Source organism: Rhinichthys klamathensis, unplaced genomic scaffold (assembly GCF_029890125.1).
Source record: "Rhinichthys klamathensis goyatoka isolate OS25496 unplaced genomic scaffold, OSU_Roscu_1.1 h1tg000115l_1, whole genome shotgun sequence".
NCBI lineage: Eukaryota > Metazoa > Chordata > Actinopteri > Cypriniformes > Leuciscidae > Rhinichthys > Rhinichthys klamathensis.
This window is the reverse complement of record NW_026606652.1, coordinates 2,479,123-2,502,425: the sequence shown is the minus strand read 5'-3', so window position 1 is coordinate 2,502,425 and position 23,303 is coordinate 2,479,123. Positions and strand designations below refer to the sequence as shown.

The following is a 23,303-nucleotide window of genomic DNA, read 5'->3' as shown; positions in this document are numbered from 1 at the left end:
CATTGGCAGAAGTATTGCCACCTCTTGACCGTTTATCCATCTGTCTTGCTGTGCATCTGTCGGTTAGACTGAGGAGAACACTGTGATGAAGGAGGTGCTGGGGAATATGAAGAACATCAAAGACAAGCGCATGTGCTGGCAAGACGGCCGTCTCTTTGAGGATAAGGAGGACTGGGTTGTGGACAGCTGCACCAAGTGTACCTGTCAGGTAAGAAGAACTTTGACATCTGATGAATGGGAGAGAAAAAGCGAATGGCATTCTGCTTTTGTTCTGAGTACTCTGTCTTACGGCTTTATCTTGCAGGAATCAAAGATTGTGTGCCATCAAATCACATGTCCTCCAGTAGCCTGTGCCAGCCCCACTTTCCTAGATGGCGAATGCTGTCCTGTGTGTCTGCGTGAGTAACGTACATTGCTGATATTCACAATTTTCATGCTTTCATTTTCCCAACATGTCTACACTGGATGCAAGGGGTCTCGCATTCAATTCAGAGACATAATTGAAATCAAATGATGTTATTCACTAAAATCTATAGGTGTTTTTATTTAAATGCCTGAATATTACATTTAAAGCCAGCTTGTGATGTTTCTCATGGTAACCTGAAATAGTTTGGGTGTTTTAAAATAACTCATGCTAGTTTTATATCAATGGATTGTCCTTAAAAATAAAGTAGGATACAAAGTTTTTCATGTCATCATCAGGCACTTTGAGTGTAGACACAGTTACAGCGCACATACACGACTGTTCAAAAGTGGGGAAAGTAAGATTTTTTTAAAAAAGAAAATTATACTTTTATTCAGCAAGGATGCATTAAATTGATCCAAAGTGACATTAAAGACATTTATAATGTTACAAAAGATTTCTATTTTAAATAAATGCTGCAGCGCAATCATTTTTAACTAATAATAAATTAATATTAAATGTTTCTTGTGCATCTCCTTTTTAAACTCCAATTACTGTTGTAAATTTACTATTGTGCTTTTTTTAATGTAAATAGACAATGTTTTTATTCAGATACATTTTTAAAATTATTAAAAATCTATCACCTGAATGTATTTTGGAATTTTCGTCTTATCTTATATAACTTTTTGGTAAGTGAATCATTTTTGTTGTTCACTTTGTTCTCGCAATGAAGCTAGCCTTGTTGCTGGGTGTTCAAAAATAATAAATGATAATAATAAATGAGCAGCTAATCAGCATATTAGAATCATTTCATGTGACCCTGAAGACTTGAGCAATGGCCGAAAATTCAGCTTTGCCATCACAAGCATTAAATTACATTTTTTTAATATATATAAAAATAGAAAAGTTATTTTAAAATATATTTTTATAATATTTCTCAATATTACTGTATCTTAAATGCAGCCGCGGTGAGCATAAGGGACTTCTTTCAAAAAAAAATTTTGGGAGAATTTTACCAACCCCAGACTTTTGAACAGAAGTTTATAAACAGGCAGGCTTTTTCTTTTCTTAAATGATATAGAACTTTTATTGTTTTAAAAGTGCTTGTGTTTGCCAACCACACATTTTTTATTATCCATGAGTAACAAGCATTACTGTATGTTCCCATGCTCTGAAGTGGGTTGAGAAAGATGATGTCATGTGTAACTTAAGCTCCAAAACGTCAGAGCTGAAGAACAATGTTGCCTTTGCTGTGTAAATATATTAACAACAAGGAGCACCATGATGGGTGTGGTGGGGTTAGAACGGGGTGAATTGTGCTTGAAGTTACCAGTGCTAAATGTGCTTGTGTGTTCATGTGTGTATAGCTAAAGACAGCGAGGACGGCTGGTCACCTTGGTCAGAATGGACGGAGTGTACCGTCACATGTGGAACAGGCACCCAGCAAAGAGGCAGGTCATGTGATGCAACCAGTAACCCCTGCAGCGGCCCCTCCATCCAAACCCGCAGATGCAGCCTGGGAAAATGCGACAGTCGTGGTGAGACAGACAGTCTTTTTTTGACCGTTAATAACTGCACTCTTTCTTTGAACACCTGTTCTTTGGTCATAGAGAGACATTTTGGACACCATTTTCTTGCCTGTTTTGTCCAAAAAGTCTAAAATCTTGGATGAAAACCACATAACAGCGGTTTAAGTGGGATTGGATTGATTCCTCTTGCTTGTGGCCTTAAGAAATGTGGTCCGTCACCTTATAACTGCAAGTGCACAGTTTGTTCTCTCACTGATTTGTTTCAGGTGTATCAGTGCATCAGAGTCTATCGTGATAATAAAATAATGCACTCATCTGTAAAGTCTCCGCAGACCACGTTTGTGTTTGAAACCGAGTAGAAAGAGAGGTCTCAAATGCAGCTGTCATAATATCTAAACAGCTGTTAAAAATAATGAAAATGGAAGAAAAAGAATCGCTGGTTCTCAGGTTACTTTTAGCCAGAATCTCGAAATCTTTATGGGGAAAAAATACTTATTTTGGCTGTTGTTTTTGTTGTTTAAAAATAGTTTCAAGGAATAGTTCGTCCAAAAATGAAAATTCAATGATTTACTCGTGTCAATCCATACTTGTATGACTTTTTCTTCCAAGGAAGACAAATTGAGAAAGTACTCGTTGCTCTTTTAATGCAATTACAATAAATGAGGTCTGATGCTTTTAAACTTAAAAAAGATGCAAAAGCACAATAAAAGCGTAACAAACAACCCAGGATCATTGGAAAGATGTACAAGTGGAGTTGTTCCTGCACGTTTCGTGACACTTTAAAAGTGAAATGTCCAGTGAGTGCCACTAAAATCGTATTTAGTTTTATCCGAAACGGATGAACTTGAATCGTGCAACGTTCTATTATGTTGGTTATCGTGGCAGTTTAGAATTGAAATAAAATGCTAGAACATAACCATGTGAAAATAAGTCTTTATTCATTCGATAATCATTATTTGTGTAAAAAAGAATAAAAGTTTGGTAACACTTTAATTTAGGGCCCAATTCTCACTATTAGTTGCTTTTTAGCATGCATATTACTATATTGGCTGTTTATTAGTACTTAGTTATAAAGCACATGTTAATGCCTTATTCTGCATGACCATATTCTACATCGCTTAATCCTACCCAATACCTAAACTTAACAACTACCTTACTATTAATAAGCAGTAATTAGGAGTTTATTGAGGCAAAAGTCATAGTTAATAGTTGGTTAATGAGAACTGGACCCTAGTCTAAAGTGTGAACGAAAGTTTTACTAATGTTCATTTTAGCTAGCCTGGGAAAACCCAGACAACTTCTGGCAAATTTAGATTTGCTCTGAAAGTTAGTCTGGCAAAGAGCTCATTCAAGCTCATTTCCAATCCGCCAAAATCGAGGCACCAATCAGAAACGTTGGGGCGGGCTTTACACGATGACGACAGCGCTGGGATTTTGAAGCAGATTTTGTAGCCTACATTACAAAGATGGATGCCGCCGTCGAACATCACTCGTTCGAATCAGCTATCGCGTCTGTTTTAAAACCGAGCAAAGGTTTCGCCACCGCTCTGCATACGTCATCTCCTTCATCGCTCTGATTGGTTTTAGGTCTATCCGCGACGTCCATTGGTGACGCCCCTCTGGAAATGATTTGTCTATGACGCTTTGCCAGACCATAACTCAGTTATGAGAATGGTCTGGTTTTAACCAGGCTACATTTTAGCTGGAAACATAAATTTTATGTATAGATACGGTTTTGGAGTTTTGCAAAAAAAAATGTAGGTACATGCACATAATGAGCCCATGTTGGTCACAAAAGTAGTTTATACAATTTGTCAATTATATTGGAAGTTTTCTGAAACCATCCAATTGCCTTGTGTGAGGACTTCAGAACACTTTATTATAGTGCAGAAACCATATAGATCACATTTATGATTCTTTTATGGTGCTTTTGAGTCCTTTATGAAGGTTGAAAGCTTCAGTTGCCACTCATTGTAATGGCAGGAAATAAAGCAGCAACCAGTACGATTTGTCAGAGTTTCTCATTTTATGTTCTTTAGAAGAAATAAGTTCAAATGAGTTTGGAACAGCATCAGAAAAAAATAAGAGATTTTTCATTTTGGGGGCAACTAATCCTTTGAAGTAGGCCATATCAATCAAATATCATTGATTTTGAATGCAGGGCTGAAGTAATATAATAACTACAGCAGCCCCTTGCCAAGCGTTTGAATTGGCATTAGGCTGTACACACACTTAAGCGGTAAGCAGTAATCTACTGGCTGGCACCCACTTGCCTACATTTCATCAAATTGGTTATTGCTACTGATGGAATGTTACATCACCTAATTAATATTCATTAGCCATATACTTAGCCTGTGATTTCAAGCCAGTCAATTCCCTTAAAGAATCCAACATGATATTATTGACCTGATTTTGTGGCAGGCGGAAGATTTTGTAACAACATGGGTGTTTTCTTTCATCATCTGTTGTAAATATTTATGGAGCGTGGGCTAATAGACAAACTCCTTTCCATCAGCAAGGGAATGAGCTGGTAGTCATCACTTATGCTCAGTGAGGTTTTAATGAGCGGCATATGGCTCTTTGTGGTGTACCAATGCTAACTCTGGCTTACGGCTGACTCAAATGTTTTTTATAACTGACAAATGTTACCAGCTGGTATCTTGGACAGCAATGGACAAACTGGCCTTTGTTACAATTACCGCGAAACAATATCTGTACGTATTCATACATTAATACATTGAGCTTTTTAGATTTATATCAAATTAATTCCAGTCTCTCTGCTCCTCATAATGTGGGCCCGTGTACTCAGACCCATGTGGTCGTGGTAACAGAATACAGCTGACAGTGTTAGGAGGTGCACTCAAATGGATAGTTCACCCAAAAATGTGTGAGTTTCTTTCTTCCGTTGAACACAAAAGAAGATATTTTGAAGAATGTTGGTAACCAGACAGTTGATGGTCCAAATACTTCCATTGTATTTTTTTTACTATTATGGAAGTCAATGGGGTCCATCAACTGTTTGATTACCAACATTCTTCAAAATATTCTTCTTTTGTGTTCAACAGAAGAAAGAAACGCACACAGGATTGGAGCAACATGAGGGGGAGTAAGTGATGACAAAATTTTCATTTTTGGGTGAACTATCCCTTTACTGCTCATTGCGTCACCCCTGGCCTGAATACACCATCGGGTCTCTCCCATGCTGAATCCCAAAGAGACGATGGGGTGGCGGGTCCAGAATTATGGGCCAGGTGGTCATCGCTTCATCAAGTTTTTGGCTGTCCCACCCTGTGTCATTCCTGGACCTCATGCCTCTGTACTTACTAATGTAAATGAAAGATGTCATTGTTTGTGTGGGTTTGTTTGCTGCTTTAACACACATTCAGGTCATGTCTGAATGAGATGAGTCCACATGAATGCCTCTGCAATTTTGTTTTAGCCCCAACTTTCCGTTGGGTGATTTGTTTTTGGCATTGTTAAGTTTCACTTGTGAATGTTTACTGTGCTGTTCATAGCGATACATCTTGCCAGAAAACATTTATTGTAATAAACTACTGAAGCAAAGCATTATGTATGTATATCTAATGAATATTCTTTAATTATTAGGTGTAGAAATGCCATCAATTTGCCAATAAAGAGTAAGAAATAAGAGAGAAATACACCACTGTTCAAAAGTTTGGGGTCTTTAGGATTTTTTTTTACGTTTTTGAAAATCTCTTATGCTCACCAAAGCTGTATTTATTTGATCAAAAATACAGTAAAAAAAAATAAGTAATATGTTGAAATATTATTACAATTTCAAATAAGTGTTTTCTATTTTAATTTTAATAAAAATTATCCAAAATACATTTTTGAGCAAGTACATAATCAGCCAGTGTTCAAAACTATCTGCTTGCCGTAGCTCGATTCAAAACGGTAAGCTTGTAATAATGTTTTTAATCCCAGTGGTACTGGTGGATTTCCGCGGGAGATTCGAGCTTGTCTTTGCGTCATTACGTCACATCTGTACACATAAAGAAGGAGTCTCGGCTAGTAGGCTATATTGCGTGTGAGGATGTTGGAGGTGGAGATTTATAGCCTTTTCTCACAGGCTTTAAACTTATCAATTTGATGGCGGATCCAGAAAGGTTCAAACGACAATCACAATGACAACTGGAAATTTACCCGCTGTAAAATGCAAAAGACTTTGTTTGGACTTTGGAGTGGCTACAGAAAAAAAGAGACTGCAACCGGACCCATGCGAAAACAAGGATACATATTGGAAGGGCATTAAATCTAGTCACGCAAGGCTGACGTTGTTAAAATTAACAATTTGAGAACAAAGTATAATTTGCACGGTTTGACGTGATATGATAAGCGATCGTTAGATTTAATCAGCGCGATTTACTGCAATGCTTTTTTTCCCCTTAGTTGGCCAGAATAAAAGTGGATGTTACTTACTTGTTCAGATGACATTTTCCAGGTAAAAATTCTTATGTTGGTCATACTTCCAAAAAGTAGAATCTGTGATTACGAATGCCAGTATCCACACCGGCGCGGTGACTGACAGCTGCACATTCTCCTCAAAACATTGGATTCATCCGCGCTGTGCCGTGCCGAGGCACAACTCACGTAAAGTTGATAATTCCGCGAATAACTGCAATTGCAGATTTCGAACAGAGATGGCGACAAAGGGGAAAAAATACGGACTGCAGCTTTAAAAAGTCATTTATTCCTGTGATGGCAAATCTGAATTTTCAGCATCATTCCAGTCTTCAGTGTCACATGATCCTTCAAGAAACATTTATTATTACGTATTATCAATGTTGCAAACAGTTGTGCTGCTTAATATGTTTGTGGAAACCGTGATAACTTTTTTTTCAAGATTCTTTGATGAATAGAAAGTTAAAAAGAGAAGCATTTGAAATGGAAATCTTTTGTGACAATATAAATGTATTTACCATTTCTTTTGATCAATTTATCACGTCCTTGCTGAAGTAATGTATGAATTTCTTCAAAAAAAAGTCTTGCTGACTCCAAACGTTTGAATGGTAATGTGTAAGATTGAGTATCATGTATATCTATTAGGCCAAAATCATCACTTAAACACTCATCATTTCGTAATTACAAACTTAAAAGTAGTTTATTCCACAAGGCAGCATATGATATGCTATTGTATATGACTTTGGTAATCATGCCAGTTTTCTGACTGTTGTTACAGTCCGACAAGACGGTGGTTGGAGTTTGTGGTCCCCTTGGTCATCATGCTCTGTGACATGTGGAGATGGACAGATCACACGAATTCGCCACTGCAACTCCCCTGTCCCTCAACTGGGGGGAAAGGACTGTGAGGGCAGCGGGAGAGAGACGCAAAAGTGTGAAGCCAAACCCTGTCCGAGTGAGTGCTGGGAGTCATGTGTTTCTCTTGTATATACTAGACTTAGTCTTGTGAAATGAGACTGAGGCAATATTAGACCTATTTGCATTAGTGATCTTAGAATAAAACAATTTACATACAGTAATTTGTCTCAGTAAACTCAGCTTAATACTGTGATTTTCACTGTACTCTCTTCTTCTCATAGTGGATGGAGCCTGGGGCCCGTGGTCTCCTTGGGCGATCTGCTCCGCCACCTGTGGAGGAGGAACAAGGACACGAACACGCGTCTGTAACAGCCCTCGTCCGCAATATGGTGGCAAGAAATGCCCTGGAGAGTCCAAGGACACTGATTCCTGCAACAAACAGGACTGCCCTGTGGGTATGTTACCTTTTCACTTTCTTTTCACATATTCTCACTCTTTGACTCTCTTCAGTTGTGAATCTGCGGGGCCAAACCTTGGACACCCTCTTGTTCCCATCGCTGAGCCACTATTAAACCTTCTGCCTCAGCTCAGTCTGGTGGTCAAAACTTGTATTAACTTGATCAAAAGTGACAGTAAAGACATTTATTATAATGCTGGCAGGAACAAAATAGATGGCAGGTGTAGAGCGGATGAATGCAAACAATATTTTGTTTAATATTGCAAACAAACAAAATACAAACAAAGAACTAAGAGCTAAGGAACACAAAGTGCTGGGGAACATGAGGAACAAAAGAACGCAGACCATCTTGTAACAGCAAACAACGACAAAGGAACAAGGAAACACAAGGGCTGCGTCCGAAATTGCATAAGTTACTCTCTGGAGTTAGTACTTATTTTGAGTAAGTACTTCACGAACACTAAAAAAGAATGTTCTATAGCATGAATTGTACTACATCTGCTATGTTGTCATTATCATGTGACCTACCAACGTCCAGTAGCGCGGGAAGGGGGGTGCTGCGGGGCCTGCAGCCCCCCTCGTCATAGCCACAGCCCCCTTGGTGGGGGCTGTGGACTAACATAATATTGTACTAAAAAACGTGGGGGGGGAAATGAAAATACACATGCTGTGTTTGAGTGTTCAAGCTACGGAGAAAATGAAATAAAGTTTGAATTTGTCATGCTTAGTTTGTTCCGATCAGAGCATGTGAGCGGAGAGCGCATTTCTGAATCCCTCCGCTCGCTCATTCCGCTCAGGGTCGCGCGCTCAACCCTGAATGGCCTGCTGGTTCAAAAATATGTGGAATAAGGGCTGCCTCCGACTAAAGTTTTCTTCTAGTCGATTAGTAGTTGTTCATTTTAGCCACTGTGGACACATGTCGCCCCTCTTTATATTGATTTAATTACTTAAATAGGCTACAGGATGAGCGTTTACGTAGCCTAATATAGCCGCACTGAAGCGCACGCCCGCACTCATAAACCTTGCCACAAAGAACCGCCGAAAGTAATGATTATTAATGTGTCAAAAATAGCAAGGAGACATTTAATTGTTTATTAATAAACAGGTGTTTTCTGTGTCGCTGCAAAGATGAAGTTATGCGGACTCGCCATGAACGCCAGAGAGAAATGCACATTTGATTACATAATCAGAGAGTCGTCTATTTCTTTTCGTTTTGAATAGTTTCGTTTAAAAGAAGACATTTCAAGCTAATAGATATCCTATATTTATAAAATCTGTGAGGCACAAGCTGAGTTTCGGCGTCCTCCAGTTTAGCCTACGTGCAATGCAAGTGATCGCCGGCGCCTTACATTGTCTGCTATTTGCTTCTTATTTAGCTATTAAATACAGGCAATTGTTTGATAAAACATATCAAAATTAAGATACAATTTATACTAAACGAAAATATTTTAAAAAAAATCTTTCTACAACAACAACAACAAAGACATTTTGGGTATCTCATGATCTCATGTATCATGTCTTTCTCACGCTGCAGGCTCACTTTCATAATCAACATTGATTAAATAAAAAATAACATTAGCCTATAATATTTAAACATAAATATGAAACTAAATATGTTTCCTTTATTGGCTACAACATATACAGAGAAATGTCATGTCTTGTCGTCAGCCATAACACAATGACGTCACATATTTTCCAACCCAGCCCTCAGCCCCCCTCGCATGAAACAGCTTCCAGCGCGCCTGCCAACGTCAGTTATGTTGCTTCACCTCCATTCATAAACCCTTTCCCATGGCCTCATGGGATAGTAGCCTAAAGTGTCCATCGTATGCACACTTCAGAATCTTGCCGGAAGAAGTAGGTCATCCAGGTACTGAAAGTACTACTGTATAGTAGGGACGAATGCGATTTTTTTTTACACTTATACTCTAAAATGAACAAGCTCAAACTTTTGAACGGTACTGTACATTCACTAATCTTACTGGTAGTTGTTATTTAAGGACCTCTTTAGACTGACTTCATGCAGAACATCTCTTGAGATTTATGAAATGCATATCAATTTCATGAGTAAACTGTAAGCCTCTCCCTCTGCATTCTCTTCTTCCTCAGATGGTTGTCTATCTAACCCATGCTTCGGGGGTGTTGAATGCACCAGCTCCCCTGACGGCTCGTGGGAGTGCGGGCCCTGCCCTGTCGGTTTCCGTGGCAATGGAACATTCTGTGAGGATGTGAATGAGGTAAAGAGAGCTTGGAAAAAGCATAATGTAGTTAGGGCCATGTGACAAGCAATTGTGATACTGCGTTATTCACAATTCAACACAGGAAGCGTTGCCAAACAAAAATTAGTACTAATAAAAGTGAAGATTAGTAAAAAATACTTATTTCAAATATGTTTCTAAACATGTCTGTTTGTTTTTTGTGTCCTATAGTGTGACATGGTCCCTGATCTGTGTTTCAAAGTCGTTGAATCCCAGCGCTGTGTTAACACAGACCCAGGATTCCACTGTTTGCCTTGCCCTCCTCGATACAAAGGCAATCAGCCCTTTGGAATGGGAGTGGAGGCTGCCAAGCTAAATAAACAGGTCAGTTATGCAGTCTGTGGACAGATTGGATCAATTATTGCACAAGTATATAAATGTGTTAGTTTCCCATTGTACACTCATTAGCTTGGCTGAATCCAGTCTTGGCCAGTGACAGCACGCCTACAGTATGTGCCGCCCACAGTCAGTTCGCTGACCGTCTGATGCACATTACACACAAAGCTTTTTGTGGAAAGCACTTTCTCGATCTGGCAAGTTCAAGTTATTCCTGTTAAATAGTCCGTACTTATTTTTAGATGAACAAATTCTGATCATAGTGTATACGCACATTTTATCCCAGTCAGCAACATAGTGTCGACCCAGATCCGGGCCACATCTGGTACATGTGGATTCCAAGCGTACCAGATGTGGGCCGGATCTGGGCGACACTATTTTGAAAATCCGACCCGGAGACGTCACATAGAAATAGGAATACTGGCCTTCAGAGGTAATAGCAAAACCCGACAAGTGGATCATTGTAATGTGTGATTACAACCCCTTCACACACAGGCAACAAAAAAAGGATTCATTTTAGAAGAAAAGTTACATATAGCACCTTTAATGCATTCTAAAAAGAAAGAGTACTTTGAAAAAAGAAAGAGTGGTTGTTTGCATATCAGTCAGTTGGTATCTTCCTGTCTAATTGGACAGTTCTTACCCAGAATAAGCGGCGCTGTGGACCAGGCATTAGGGGCCAGATGTACTAATCAGGGCAAATTTGGCGGAAAGTGCAATTCCAAAAAAGCGCAGATGGGAGTGGAAAGTTCTGCACATGATCTACTGACAACGCGCAAATTCAAGAACACAGACGAAGCCGGATCATCTCCATTATGACCAACGCAATCTACCAAGAGCAGCGCAAATTAGCGTCTGGTTTAAGAAATGCTTTTTTGGGGCGGTAATAATGGTGCAAATACCAGTAAATTAACGTTGCGTGATTCATTTAAATACTCTCCTCCCATACATTTTGCTTCTGAAAGGGAAACTCCTACAATTGCATATGCAATAAGGTCAGTTGCAAAAATAACCCCGTCCACTCCTTTTCAGCGTTAATTTTTCACCGCGTGTCTTTAGTAAATCCTGACAGCGGTTTTTAACTCCAAAGAGGGTTTGCGCTGGCACAAGCTGTCATAAAATCTAGCCGTAGGTCGTGATAATAGGCTGAATGTGTCAAACTTTAGAGTAGAAAGTGTATTCTGGGACATTTTGGACAAAACATGTCAGCTAAATGAAAAAATCTTTGGGCCCATAATGGTGGCCAACCATATGGATCTTGCTCTCACTCTCCCATTACTCTTGGATTAATACATTTAGCAGATTTCTTGGAAAGCTGAGTCATTTGCTTTTCTGCCCAAAAGTTTCATAACATCCACAACTAATAGGTTTGTCACCAACTTCCAACTTGTCTTTCTTTGATCCAATGCCCAAGAGTAGTAAATTGACAAAGGACTGAAAGGAATTGTCTCATTTTTTATAGCTGCGATCCAATAGCTTTTTCAAATAAACTTGTTATGTGCAAATGTGCACCGCTGAAACAAACAAAATAAAAGGAAATTATCAATAAAAAGGCCCTCACAACACTATTCCCAGTTGTCCCCCACAGGCGATGACCCAGTTCTTCATAATTGGACTGCTATTTAGTGTTCCTGAAGTCTTTTCATTTTTTTTTAGGTATGTGAGCAAGAAAACCCCTGCAAGGATAAAACCCACAACTGCCACAGATCCTCTGAGTGCATCTACCTTGGCCACTTTAGTGACCCAATGTTTAAATGTGAGTGTAAAATCGGCTATGCTGGGGACGGTCTCATTTGCGGCGAGGACTCTGACCTTGATGGCTGGCCCAATCAGAACCTGGTGTGTGGAGCCAACGAATCCTATCACTGCAAAAAGGTCATTGAGATTTATTTTCTGTGGCTACGAGATTAAGTTTGTTATAACTTTTGTTTCTGAAATGAATTGCATTTTTGAAAGAAGTCTCTAATGCTGCACCAATGCTGCATTCATTTGATCAAAAATACAGTAAAAACGGTAATATTGTGAAATATAATTAAAATAACTATTTCCTATTTTAATATATTTTAAAATGAAATTTGTCTGTCATGGCAAAGCTGAATTTTCTGCATTATGCCAGTCTTCGGTGTCACATGATCCTTCAGAAATCATTCTAATATGCTGATTTTGTGCTCAAGAAACATTTCTTATTATCAGTGTTAAAAATAGTTGTGCTATTCTTTGATAAATAGAAAGAGCAGCATTTATTGTCTTTACTGTCACTTTTGATCAATTTTATGTGCCATTGCTGAATAAAAGCATTGATTACTTAAAAAAAAAAAGTAAAAAAGTAAAAGTAAAAAAAAAAAATACTTAAGCCCAAACTTTTGAACGGTAGTGTATATTTATACAGTGAATCCCCAAATTAATGTAGATCTAGCTATCTACTGGCTAAAAAAAAACAGACGCTACATTAGCACATTTTTAACACATTAAACAGTCCACATTCAATTTCAAATTTTTAGTGTTCATTTTCCCAACTAATAAAAATAATATTTTTTATCCTTCATTGTGCAGGACAATTGTCCCAACCTTCCAAACTCAGGCCAAGAGGACTTTGATAAAGACGGTCAAGGAGACGCCTGTGACAAAGACGATGATAATGATGGAATCATGGATGAGGGGGTAAGCAAATTCCTTAATAATATTGTTGAAAATCTTTTTTTTATTTACACTAAGCTTGTATTTGTTTCTCCTGTGCCCCAGGACAACTGTCCTCTGCTGTATAATCCCAGGCAATTTGACTACGATAAAGATCTTGTTGGTGATCGCTGTGATAACTGCCCATATGAGCACAACCCCGCTCAGATCGACACCGACGGTAATGGCGAGGGAGATGCCTGCTCCGCAGACATCGATGGAGATGGTGAGAAACATTCACACAAATTACGTCAACAATACTCATTGTTTGTTTATAGACTTGACAAGCTTGGGTTTCTGTAATGATTAGACCCAGGCTGGGTTCAAACCCAAGCACAGATTTTAATGTAAATAAATAATAAACCAAAACCAATGCAAATATCTCGCCACAGTCAGGTGCAAATTTGTTGGATTTCCAGATAGCTATTTTGTCCATTGAACTCTGTGTAATGCTGTTGTTTGCATGCATTTCAGAGGTTTTGAATGAGCATGATAACTGCCCCTACATGTACAACAATGACCAGAAGGACACAGATATGGATGGCGTGGGTGACCAGTGTGATAACTGTCCTCTGCTGCACAACCCTGACCAGGTACAACAGGCGTGGTAAACACACGTACCCACAAATAGGAGGTATGATTTGAAGCAGTTTAACAAAGTAATTTGTATGTTTTACCAGTCTGACTCAGATAATGACCGAGTTGGGGATGAGTGCGACAACAATCAGGACATTGATGAGGACGGCCACCAGAACAGCCTGGATAATTGTCCCTACATTCCCAACGCCAACCAGGCCGACCATGACAAAGATGGGAAAGGAGATGCTTGTGATTTTGACGACGATAATGACGGAATCCCTGATGACAAGGACAACTGCAGACTGGTGCCCAACAAAGATCAAATAGACTCTGATGGTAAATGAATTTATTGCTTAAATTCAAATATCTAGAAGTGATTCTCTGTATTTCTACTGACTGTGAAAAGAAAAGTTCACACACTCACACCAGTCATCTGTAATCCGTTCATTTTTGTCTACCGGTACGTTTTTTTTTTTTGCCACATTTTTCTTTTGCATTCGTTGAGATTCAGATATATTTACAACTGGAAAATTTCCTTTAGTGTAGCCAGGGTCAAGGAAAATGATGTCAGACTCTCATAACTTGCAGGTGGTTACTGAAGGGTGCATGTGATTTGCCCCACTTTCGTTAAGGCTAACTGATTTTTTTTTTTGTCTTGGTGGGAAAATGGAAAGCGGTTGCCGTTGGAGGTCGAAGTTATCAGATGCTATCATACTTCTCCCACCTCATTATATTTAGTTTCTTGGATAGAGTCAAGATGGTTCCAAGGAGAGAAAGTCAACTACTGTAAAAACAGACATCATAGCAAGAGCTGGCATCTGTGCAAAAGCCTACTTGACTTTTCCCTCATATTTGATGTGCTAAAGTCTGGATTTAATAGATTTCACATTTAAAGCCAGTCACATGTTAATGAGGAGAAGAGAGCTGGGGTGCTAGATGAAATCTTTCTTTTGTTAAAATATTTCTATAACCCCTAACAATTTTATTACACACAATTTAGTGTGGGTGGTATGGAGGACCAACTCTACCATATTTAAAAATAAATACAGAAATAAATAAATGCTCAATAAATAAATAAGCATACAATTAATTGCTCCAAAAATACAATAAACAAATAAATGTAGGTAGAAATTAAATTATACAGTGAGACATAAATGTATATACCTCTTTTAATTAGCTTCTTTATTTATTCACCTTTGTAATAATTACCTTATTTATTTATTGTCCGTTATAATCTTCAACTTTATTTATTAATTACTTATTTTTTTAAGTATTTATTTATGTGCATGTTATAATATTTTTGTCTGTTTTATTCTTCATTTGTATTTTTTTACCCTATTTATTTCTTCAATGCTATTTATTTCTGCCTGTCGTTTTTACATTTCTGTATGCATTTCTGCCTCATTATGCAAATGAGGAGGGGCTGTGTCTTAAGGGGTCAACTTCTGCCCATTGGTTGGTTAGCCTTTTACTGCATCGGTCGAATCTACATGCCACCGGCCGCGATTTTTTTTTTTTTTTTTTTCAGGGTGGTAGGGGAAGACTCATTAATATTCATTAGGGAACTCATCCCTGATTGTCAATTTAAAAGATACATTTTAAAGTCAAGAAAGTCGCAGTTTGATGTAAAACTGTTGAGGTATAAGACTGTGAAAATACGTAATTAAAAAGACTACAAACCCAAAAGGCGCACATTTTCTCTCAATGAATGAAGCTAACTTTACTGAAGCTAACGTCTGTCATTGTTTCTATAGTCTTGCGTTATAATCGTAACGTTACGCCGTCATGCCTTAGTGTATTGTACCAGACTGCACACACACGAGCAGCGGATCTCGCTCGTTGTTTCGCTTCCCGGGAGATGTAGTTCATTGAGTGATTTTCACATAAAACTAAATGTCACTCTTCTGTTTTATGACAAACTGCAACTTTCTTGACTTTCAGAATTATCTTTTAAATTGACAAACATCATATGTGTAATTCAGGGCACAGTTCAGACGGAATAAAAAGATAAGTTGTCTCTCGCCATTGACTAGCATACATATTTTTACCGCTCCCATGAGCCGGAAGCGGAGGGGAGGGGCTTAGGCTCTCTATGGGAGGAAATTTACCCCTTAAGACACAGCCCCTCCTCATTTGCATAATGAGGCAGAAATGCATACAGAAATGTAGAAACGACAGGCAGAAATAAATAGCATTGAAGAAATAAATAGGGTAAAAAAATACAAAGGAAGAATAAAACAGACAAAAATATTATAACATGCACATAAATAAATACTTCAAAAAATAAGTAATTAATAAATAAAGTTGAAGATTATAACAGACAATAAATAAATAAGGTAATTATTACAAAGGTGAATAAATAAAGAAGCTAATTAAAAGAGATATATACATTTATGTCTCACTGTATAATTTAATTTCTACCTACATTTATTTGTTTATTGTATTTTTTGGGGCAATTAATTGTATGCTTATTTATTTATTGAGCATTTATTTATTTCTGTATTTATTTTTAAATATGGTAGAGTCGGTCCTCCATATTGGGTGGGTGGGTATAATATAATATAATATAATATAATATAATATAATATAATATAATATAATATAATATAATATAATATAATATAATATAATATAATAAATTTCTAGAATCAATTTCTAGATCATTTATATTAATATTCAATTTGTTTAAAAATATAAATAGTAAATATTAAAATATATAATTATTAAAATATAAAACCGTGATAATTATTTACCACGTAATTAATAATATAATATAATATAATTCTCACATGCTCTAAATTTGGGTCAGTAAATATGTATAATTATTTATTGATTAATAATTATTATATTTAATAATGATTCATATTATTAACAAATGAAGTAAACATTTATTATTATATAAATGTTTTTATTATTATTTACTTAATGTATAATATTTACATTTAAATGTGAATTAGTATTACTAATATTATTATCATGGTTTAATTTATTTATTTATTTGGTTATTAAAAAGCTTTAGAAGTGTGGATGGCATATTTAACAGATCTACTGACATTTATTATGAACTTTTCTAACTTTCTTCCACAGGGGATGGAAGAGGTGATGCCTGCAAAGATGATTTTGACAACGACAGCATTCCAGACTTTTTGGATGTGTGCCCTGAGAACGACGCCATCAGCATCACAGACTTCAGGAAGTTTCAGATGGTGCATCTGGACCCCAAAGGAACGACACAAATTGATCCCAACTGGGTGGTCAGACATCAAGGCAAAGAGTTGGTTCAGACTGCCAATTCTGACCCTGGTATTGCTGTGGGTGAGTATGTGAGCTTTCAGAGTAGCCCATCTGGTCATCATTTTAGCTTGATGCCATTGAGGAAATGAGACTTCAACTTTTTAATTGCTCTTCAGGTTTCGATGAGTTCAACTCTGTGGATTTCAGTGGCACTTTCTACGTCAACACTGACAGAGATGACGATTACGCTGGGTTTGTGTTTGGCTACCAGTCCAGCGGGCGATTCTACGTGGTAATGTGGAAGCAGATAACTCAGACGTACTGGGAAGACAAACCTTCAAAAGCCTTTGGCATCTCAGGGGTTTCTCTGAAAGTGGTCAACTCTACCACGGGCACAGGGGAGCACCTGCGTAACGCCCTGTGGCACACTGGTGACACTCCTGGACAGGCAAGGCTGACTACTCATCAAATATGACTGATCTGTTAGCGTTTATGGTAACCTTTGCTCAAACTAATCGCTATGTGTGGTCTGACAGGTCCGCACACTGTGGCACGACCCTAAAAATATCGGCTGGAAGGATTATACCGCCTACAGGTGGCATCTCATCCACAGACCCAAGACAGGATTCATCAGGTGATTAACAGGAAGGACTTAACTGACACAGTGATCTTATAAAGCATGTCGAGTTAACAGATCTATGTTCTTTTTCACCAGAGTGGTGGTTTATGAGGGGAAACAGATCATGTCAGACTCAGGGCCGGTTTATGATCAAACCTTTGCAGGAGGGAGATTAGGACTGTTCGTTTTCTCCCAGGAACTGGTTTACTTCTCTGATCTCAAGTACGAGTGTCGAGGTGAGTAGTTTATCATAACAAAACATGGGTAATTGTTTAATTGTGTCTGTCTCTAACACCATTTCTACACTTGTGGCCCGTCAAAACTAAAACCCTCCTCCGTTCTTCCTACTCCAGCCACTTCATTTTCTCCACCTGTTTGAAATACAGTTGCATTTATTATTATTATTATTATGTAAAAGTGTTCGGAAAACAGTCTGCATCACCTATGGTTTAGTGTCATCTGTTAAAATATTAGCTAAGCAGATTCATTAATAGCAAAGCAGAAAAACAAAGCCACTTTTTTCATTCTTTTTCTGCTTTTCAGATAACTGAACAAGAGAAGAAATTACCCTCCTTAAAAGACTATATCTCAACAACACATTTTCACACTCTCTGACAAAACACAGAAGACCAAAGACTTTGGTGGACTACATCACAGAAGGGAAACAGACCACAAACCTCCTCCTGAGGAGAAATAATGAACTTAAACTACAAGCACATTTATAGGGATTTTTTTTTTGTATAGACGTTTTTGTGGCCTCGAGTCAGTCTTTGTTAGCCAAAGTTTGGGTAATTGTAATCTGACAATGTGTTTGTTTGTTTTTTTTTGTTTTTTACAAAATGTAACAAAAACTAGAGGAAAAATAATCACCAACTTTTTCACCAACCGCTTTACTTGCACAATATTGTTTTTCATCCTCTGTATTGTTACAATGTGCAGAATTTTTCTTCTTTGGATTTGTTGTTGTAATGGAGACATCTTTTTCTACAACCCTCGATTCTAACAGGGGCTTTGGGTTTGATCAGCATATAAATGTTTTAGAGACCTTTGAGATGAAGATGTTTATATTAAGACTGTATCATAATTACTTGTGTAAAGTATTTATATGATTCTTGCAATTCAGTATCAAGTTATGTCTAGTGTTTGTTTGTTTTTTTGTTTTTTTGCAATGCTTTCAGAACCTAGACATTGTAAATACTAATTTATTTGTTTACACTGACAAAATTTGACTATTGCAGAAATAAAGATAAAAAAATAAAAAAAATTTGCTGAGCTTCTAGACATCCATAACGCAACTCCATGCCTATGCAGTTTTGTATTTGTTACTTGATAAAAGTATTTTCCAAATGTGAGTATGAGTGTGCTATTGTTCCATTCATTTTTGTTTTTTGATGCCACACTGCATTTGTTGCATTGAACACAATATCATCAACCACTTTTTCTTTTGTTTCTTATGTTCTGTCTGTTTAATCAAAGAAACTGTCATGGAGTGCACAAGACATAATAAGACAAAAGTTTTGTTTTTATTAGAGAAACAGAGAAATTGTCATTCATCGTCCAGATCTTTTTGAGCCTTAATGTTCATCAGTGTTTTGTCTTTTTTTTTTTTTTTTTAATGATTTTATGTTCATAACAATTCTTACTATTTTGTGCCTTCGATTTTTATGCCACATCCCCAGAAAACCTTGTAAAGTTTTCTAATATTGTTATTCTCACAGTTGTCAGGTTTTTTGTTTTGTTTTGTTTTTTTCTTTAATAAAAGGTTTACCCAGTTTCCTGTTTGGACTAGTGCTTTGGAATAATTCCAAATACTGTAATGGGATGTATGATAGTTTTTAAAGATGTCTATCAGATAATTTATGTGACATCACTGCTGCCATAAATCCTGCATCATGCCTGTCCTTCACTAAACAACTGTTTTAACGGTTCATGCACAAAGAGGCCCAAAAGTCCTGGAAGGGTGCAACATGGGCATATATTCATCTCCAAAACACACATGAATTGGTTTTTAGATCGTAATATGATTTTATGGTGCCATGGTAAAGCATGTACAGTCAGTCAATATATAGTTCAATGATGTGATTTTCATTTTTGGATGAGCTATCTGTTTAAAAAGTACTACAAAATATAGTTTTGCAGGGATGGCATATTTTTGTAGGCCAAAATCCAGAAACAAGCATTTTAGCACTTCTAGTTCCATTGTCCTGAAGGGTTTTTGGTTAAATGCCTGAAATACGGTGTGTGGTTAACACAAGCTCAAGATATTGTCACATTTTATTCTAAAAATACATCTGTAATATCCTCTTGCGGTGTGTTTTTTTTTTATTTTTGATCTTTTACTTGTTGCTAACAAGTGGCTAAATGGGACTACAGAGGTTTTTGGGGACATTAAACATCATCATGCCGAACACGCATGTACTCACTAGGCCACCTACACTCACTGTGTTTATAATAACGCTTTTGCAAACTATTAAAAATTTTCAGGGAAAATTAATTAAAAACTGAAAGAGTTGTTGGAAACGTATGCTGCCATGACGTTATTCCCATAATTTCGAGATGACAACATGTTCTACTCTGAGGCGTTCATTATACACCTAAACACCTAAATTAATCTGCATTGGTCACATCATGGTACAATTAGGAGCTCTCAGAAAATTCCCTGGTTACAAATTGTAATTACGAGCTCTACCAGAGAATGTCTAATTGAAGAGAATTGGCACTGTCTGGTTACTTCCGGTTTCTGGACTGGCTGCAGTAACACGTCTCTGTCCATGCGGGGGCGCTCGCAGGCGAGTGCAGAATGAATGGGAGTCTATGGGGTTTCACCCCCAGAAATCCACATTTCTCAGGATGTAATTTTTGTCAAGTAATTTGAAAGTTGCATTCAAAAGGGAGGGCTAAGATAATACACTCAGCTGAAAATTGCATTTTTAAGTTCACTTATCTGTTCTAAAAATCCGTTCAAAAATGTGATGACGTCACATAAAAGCAGAATGCTAGCGTGTTCCGGCCAACAACGGCCTAACCTGTAAGAAATCGAAAAGACATAAGTACTCGTTCATTCGACTTTTGGCCTATAATCTGTATTGAACTTGCGGAATCAACAATAAAATCTATGTTGATTCAACGACAAGCAGGAGAAAGATACATTTAGCCGTTTAGCTCCATAGACTCCCATTCATTCTGCACTCGCCCGCGATCACCTCCAGTGGAATTCTAAAGGAACTGCAACCAATATGATACACAATGGGGCTAATAGGAAGTGCCAAGGCTCTCCGTTAGACGGGCTCTGGCTCTACGAGGAAATGAACGAACATGCAGTAATCGCATCTCTAATGGTGATGATGTTGAAGTCATGTGAACGGGGTCACATCTAGTCATCTAGTTTATAGTCTATGTTCAGCCTTTTACTTCTGGCGATTGGATTTAGGCTTCAAAATGTATAAAATGTGTGTGTTCATTTGTGTAGGTTAACATGATGAACAAAACCATCATAATTTCTGCAATAATCCATAAACCAATGGAAAAATCTTACCGGGTTTATGTCGAGGGAACCAGGGTGATGTAAACTTCCGAGTCGGCCAGCAAAAATATGTCATCACTGCAGCACTCAACGCTATCTTCCTAGCATGGCATGACCCTTTGGATGTGGACACAGACATGGGCTACATCCGAAATAGCATACTTGCCTACTATATAGTAGGCGAAAAACAGTATGTGACAAAAGAAGTATGTCCGAATTCACAGTACTCACAAAAGACTGAGTAGGCAAAAAGTACCCGGATGACCTACTTCCAGTGAGATTCTGAAGTGTGCATACGGTCACTTTACTATCCCATGAGGCCACGGGAGAGGATTTGTGAATGGCAAATTCACAACGCGATACAACTGGCGCTGGTTGGTCACATGAAGACAACATGGCGAGCGTAGTGCGTCCAGATTACATTCATACGACACACAATCATTTTATACAGAACATACTTTTTTAGCGGTTGTGGAGAAATGACTTATTCATAATAAGTACCTACTCAAGAGAGTATGGGATTTTGGGCTCTTGGCCCTAAAATTATTAACTGTAAGTAGGCCTAGAACTGTACCTTTAAATAAAGTACATATTTACACACAATAATACATAATTATACACTGACTGTTGCATCAACAATGTAATGATATTCTAGAAATGGCTTCTAACATTCACAGTTGTTGTTTTTTAACAACCAGGTTTTAAGTGGCAGTATAGGGGGTGACAAACAGAAAGCATTAAATAGGCTACTTAACATGTGAAATCACGTTTGATGACAAAATATTACAATGATATCCAATGACTCCAAACAAAGAGCTCTGTTGTGAAAACATCCCACAACTGCATATGATGACCTTGTTGAAAATGTTTAATTTTCTATGAATTGACAAAAGCCAGGCATTACGCAGCTACATCCGTTCCCATGGATTACATTGTATTTGCATGTGCTAAGCATTTGTACCTCATCAAAAATTTTGATCCCCTTCTGCTTACATTTTAAAAGTCCCAAGTCTTTTGTGATCTCCAGCAGGCACACTTTTAAAGTCCGCTTTGAAACACAAACTGACATTTGGGACTTGAAGCTGGTTTAGGCTACAGCCGAAGCCAAGATACCATTGATATGTTGTAAATGCGGTTAGGCCAAAGAGACATAAATATGTGCATTTTAACAAGCCAGCAACTGGCTTCAAGAGATAAACAAGTTAAAAGACTACTGTCATTTCCAACTACCGCTGTTAAAACCAAATATAAAGGCACCATGCCAGGATCCTTAAGTACGCCAATCTTCAAAAATAAAAGTCTTTTACAGTACCTAGGTTCCCTCATGGACCATAAGTGAGACATTACCAGGTTCATATCCAGAAACAACTGTTCTTTTACAAAACCACTTCCACCATATGGTAGGAATTAATAGTTGTGTTTTAAATCTTTCTTCTTCCACATGTCACTCAAATGTATTTCAATTCTAAACTGGTTCATTTATTTCGCAGCCTTCTTAGTAGTGAAAATGTTGTCATCATTTACTCACCCTCAAGTTGTTCCAAACCTGTATGAGTTTCTTTCTTCTGCTGAACACAAAAGGAGATATTTTGATGAATATGGGTAACCAAACTGTTAATGGGCCTCAATGACTTCCATATATGGGGAACAAATACTATGGAAGTCAATAGAGCCCTGGGCCTGTTTGGATACCCATATTAGTCAAAATATCTTATTTTGTGTTCAGCAGGAAAATTAATTCATACAGGTTTGGAACAACTTGAGGGTGAGTAATTGATGACAGAATCAATACACAATGTTACATTGGATAAAAACCTGCACCATATGTTGCTTTAAGTGAGCAATAATCAACACGTGGGCCTTCATTTGGTAAACATTAAGGTAAATTCTTCTTTTATTGGACCTGACTGTGCATTTTCTCAGTGACTGACATTAAGTTTTGTCAACCAAAAAGTATAAATGTTAACAAGTGAGGCCTATAGCACCACAGGCGCCCATTACATGTTTTCCATGGAAACAGAAACAGGAACTTCTGCCAGATGAAGATACAGTGGCTGAATTGTTTACAATTATTAAACATTGCTCAATGACAACAGTGCAAAAGCAATCCACAGCTCTGTTGAAGCTTCTTGTTGATATCTGGAATCCTTGATTATGGCGGAATAATAATGTCAATTATCGCGAGAAGATATGAGATCCTCGCTAAATAATCTTAAACAATGTTAACAGCACACTTACGGTTTTGTATAGCTTCATTATCCAGGGCACTCCTTAACAACGCTACCACCCGCCTGGCAGCGTTTTGTAACTGTGCCTGTTATACAGACATAAACAACAAAAAAGCTAACGTTAGCTTACGTCAAGTCTACAACATGCTGACGGCAGATAGCGGCGGAAATGTAAGGTAAA

At 37.6% G+C, this 23,303-nt stretch overlaps 1 protein-coding gene across 2 annotated transcripts in view; it reads left to right on the top strand.

Moving 5' to 3' along the window:
- The window catches only part of thbs2a (thrombospondin 2a), a 35,989-nt gene extending 17,797 nt beyond the window's left edge, over window positions 1–18,192 (top strand). For both annotated transcript variants that reach the window (XM_056255006.1, XM_056255005.1), the window contains exons 6-22: window positions 68–208; window positions 305–398; window positions 1,771–1,941; window positions 7,133–7,309; window positions 7,494–7,667; window positions 9,779–9,906; window positions 10,099–10,251; window positions 11,920–12,138; window positions 12,817–12,924; window positions 13,006–13,165; window positions 13,414–13,532; window positions 13,620–13,854; window positions 16,606–16,833; window positions 16,929–17,200; window positions 17,289–17,386; window positions 17,468–17,607; window positions 17,915–18,192. In XM_056255006.1, the coding sequence (XP_056110981.1) occupies window positions 68–208; window positions 305–398; window positions 1,771–1,941; window positions 7,133–7,309; window positions 7,494–7,667; window positions 9,779–9,906; window positions 10,099–10,251; window positions 11,920–12,138; window positions 12,817–12,924; window positions 13,006–13,165; window positions 13,414–13,532; window positions 13,620–13,854; window positions 16,606–16,833; window positions 16,929–17,200; window positions 17,289–17,386; window positions 17,468–17,607; window positions 17,915–17,922 (2,625 nt within the window). In that variant the 3' untranslated portion in view covers window positions 17,923–18,192. The remainder of the gene's footprint in view (window positions 1–67; window positions 209–304; window positions 399–1,770; window positions 1,942–7,132; window positions 7,310–7,493; window positions 7,668–9,778; window positions 9,907–10,098; window positions 10,252–11,919; window positions 12,139–12,816; window positions 12,925–13,005; window positions 13,166–13,413; window positions 13,533–13,619; window positions 13,855–16,605; window positions 16,834–16,928; window positions 17,201–17,288; window positions 17,387–17,467; window positions 17,608–17,914) is intronic.
- Window positions 18,193–23,303: the final 5,111 nt, after the last annotated feature.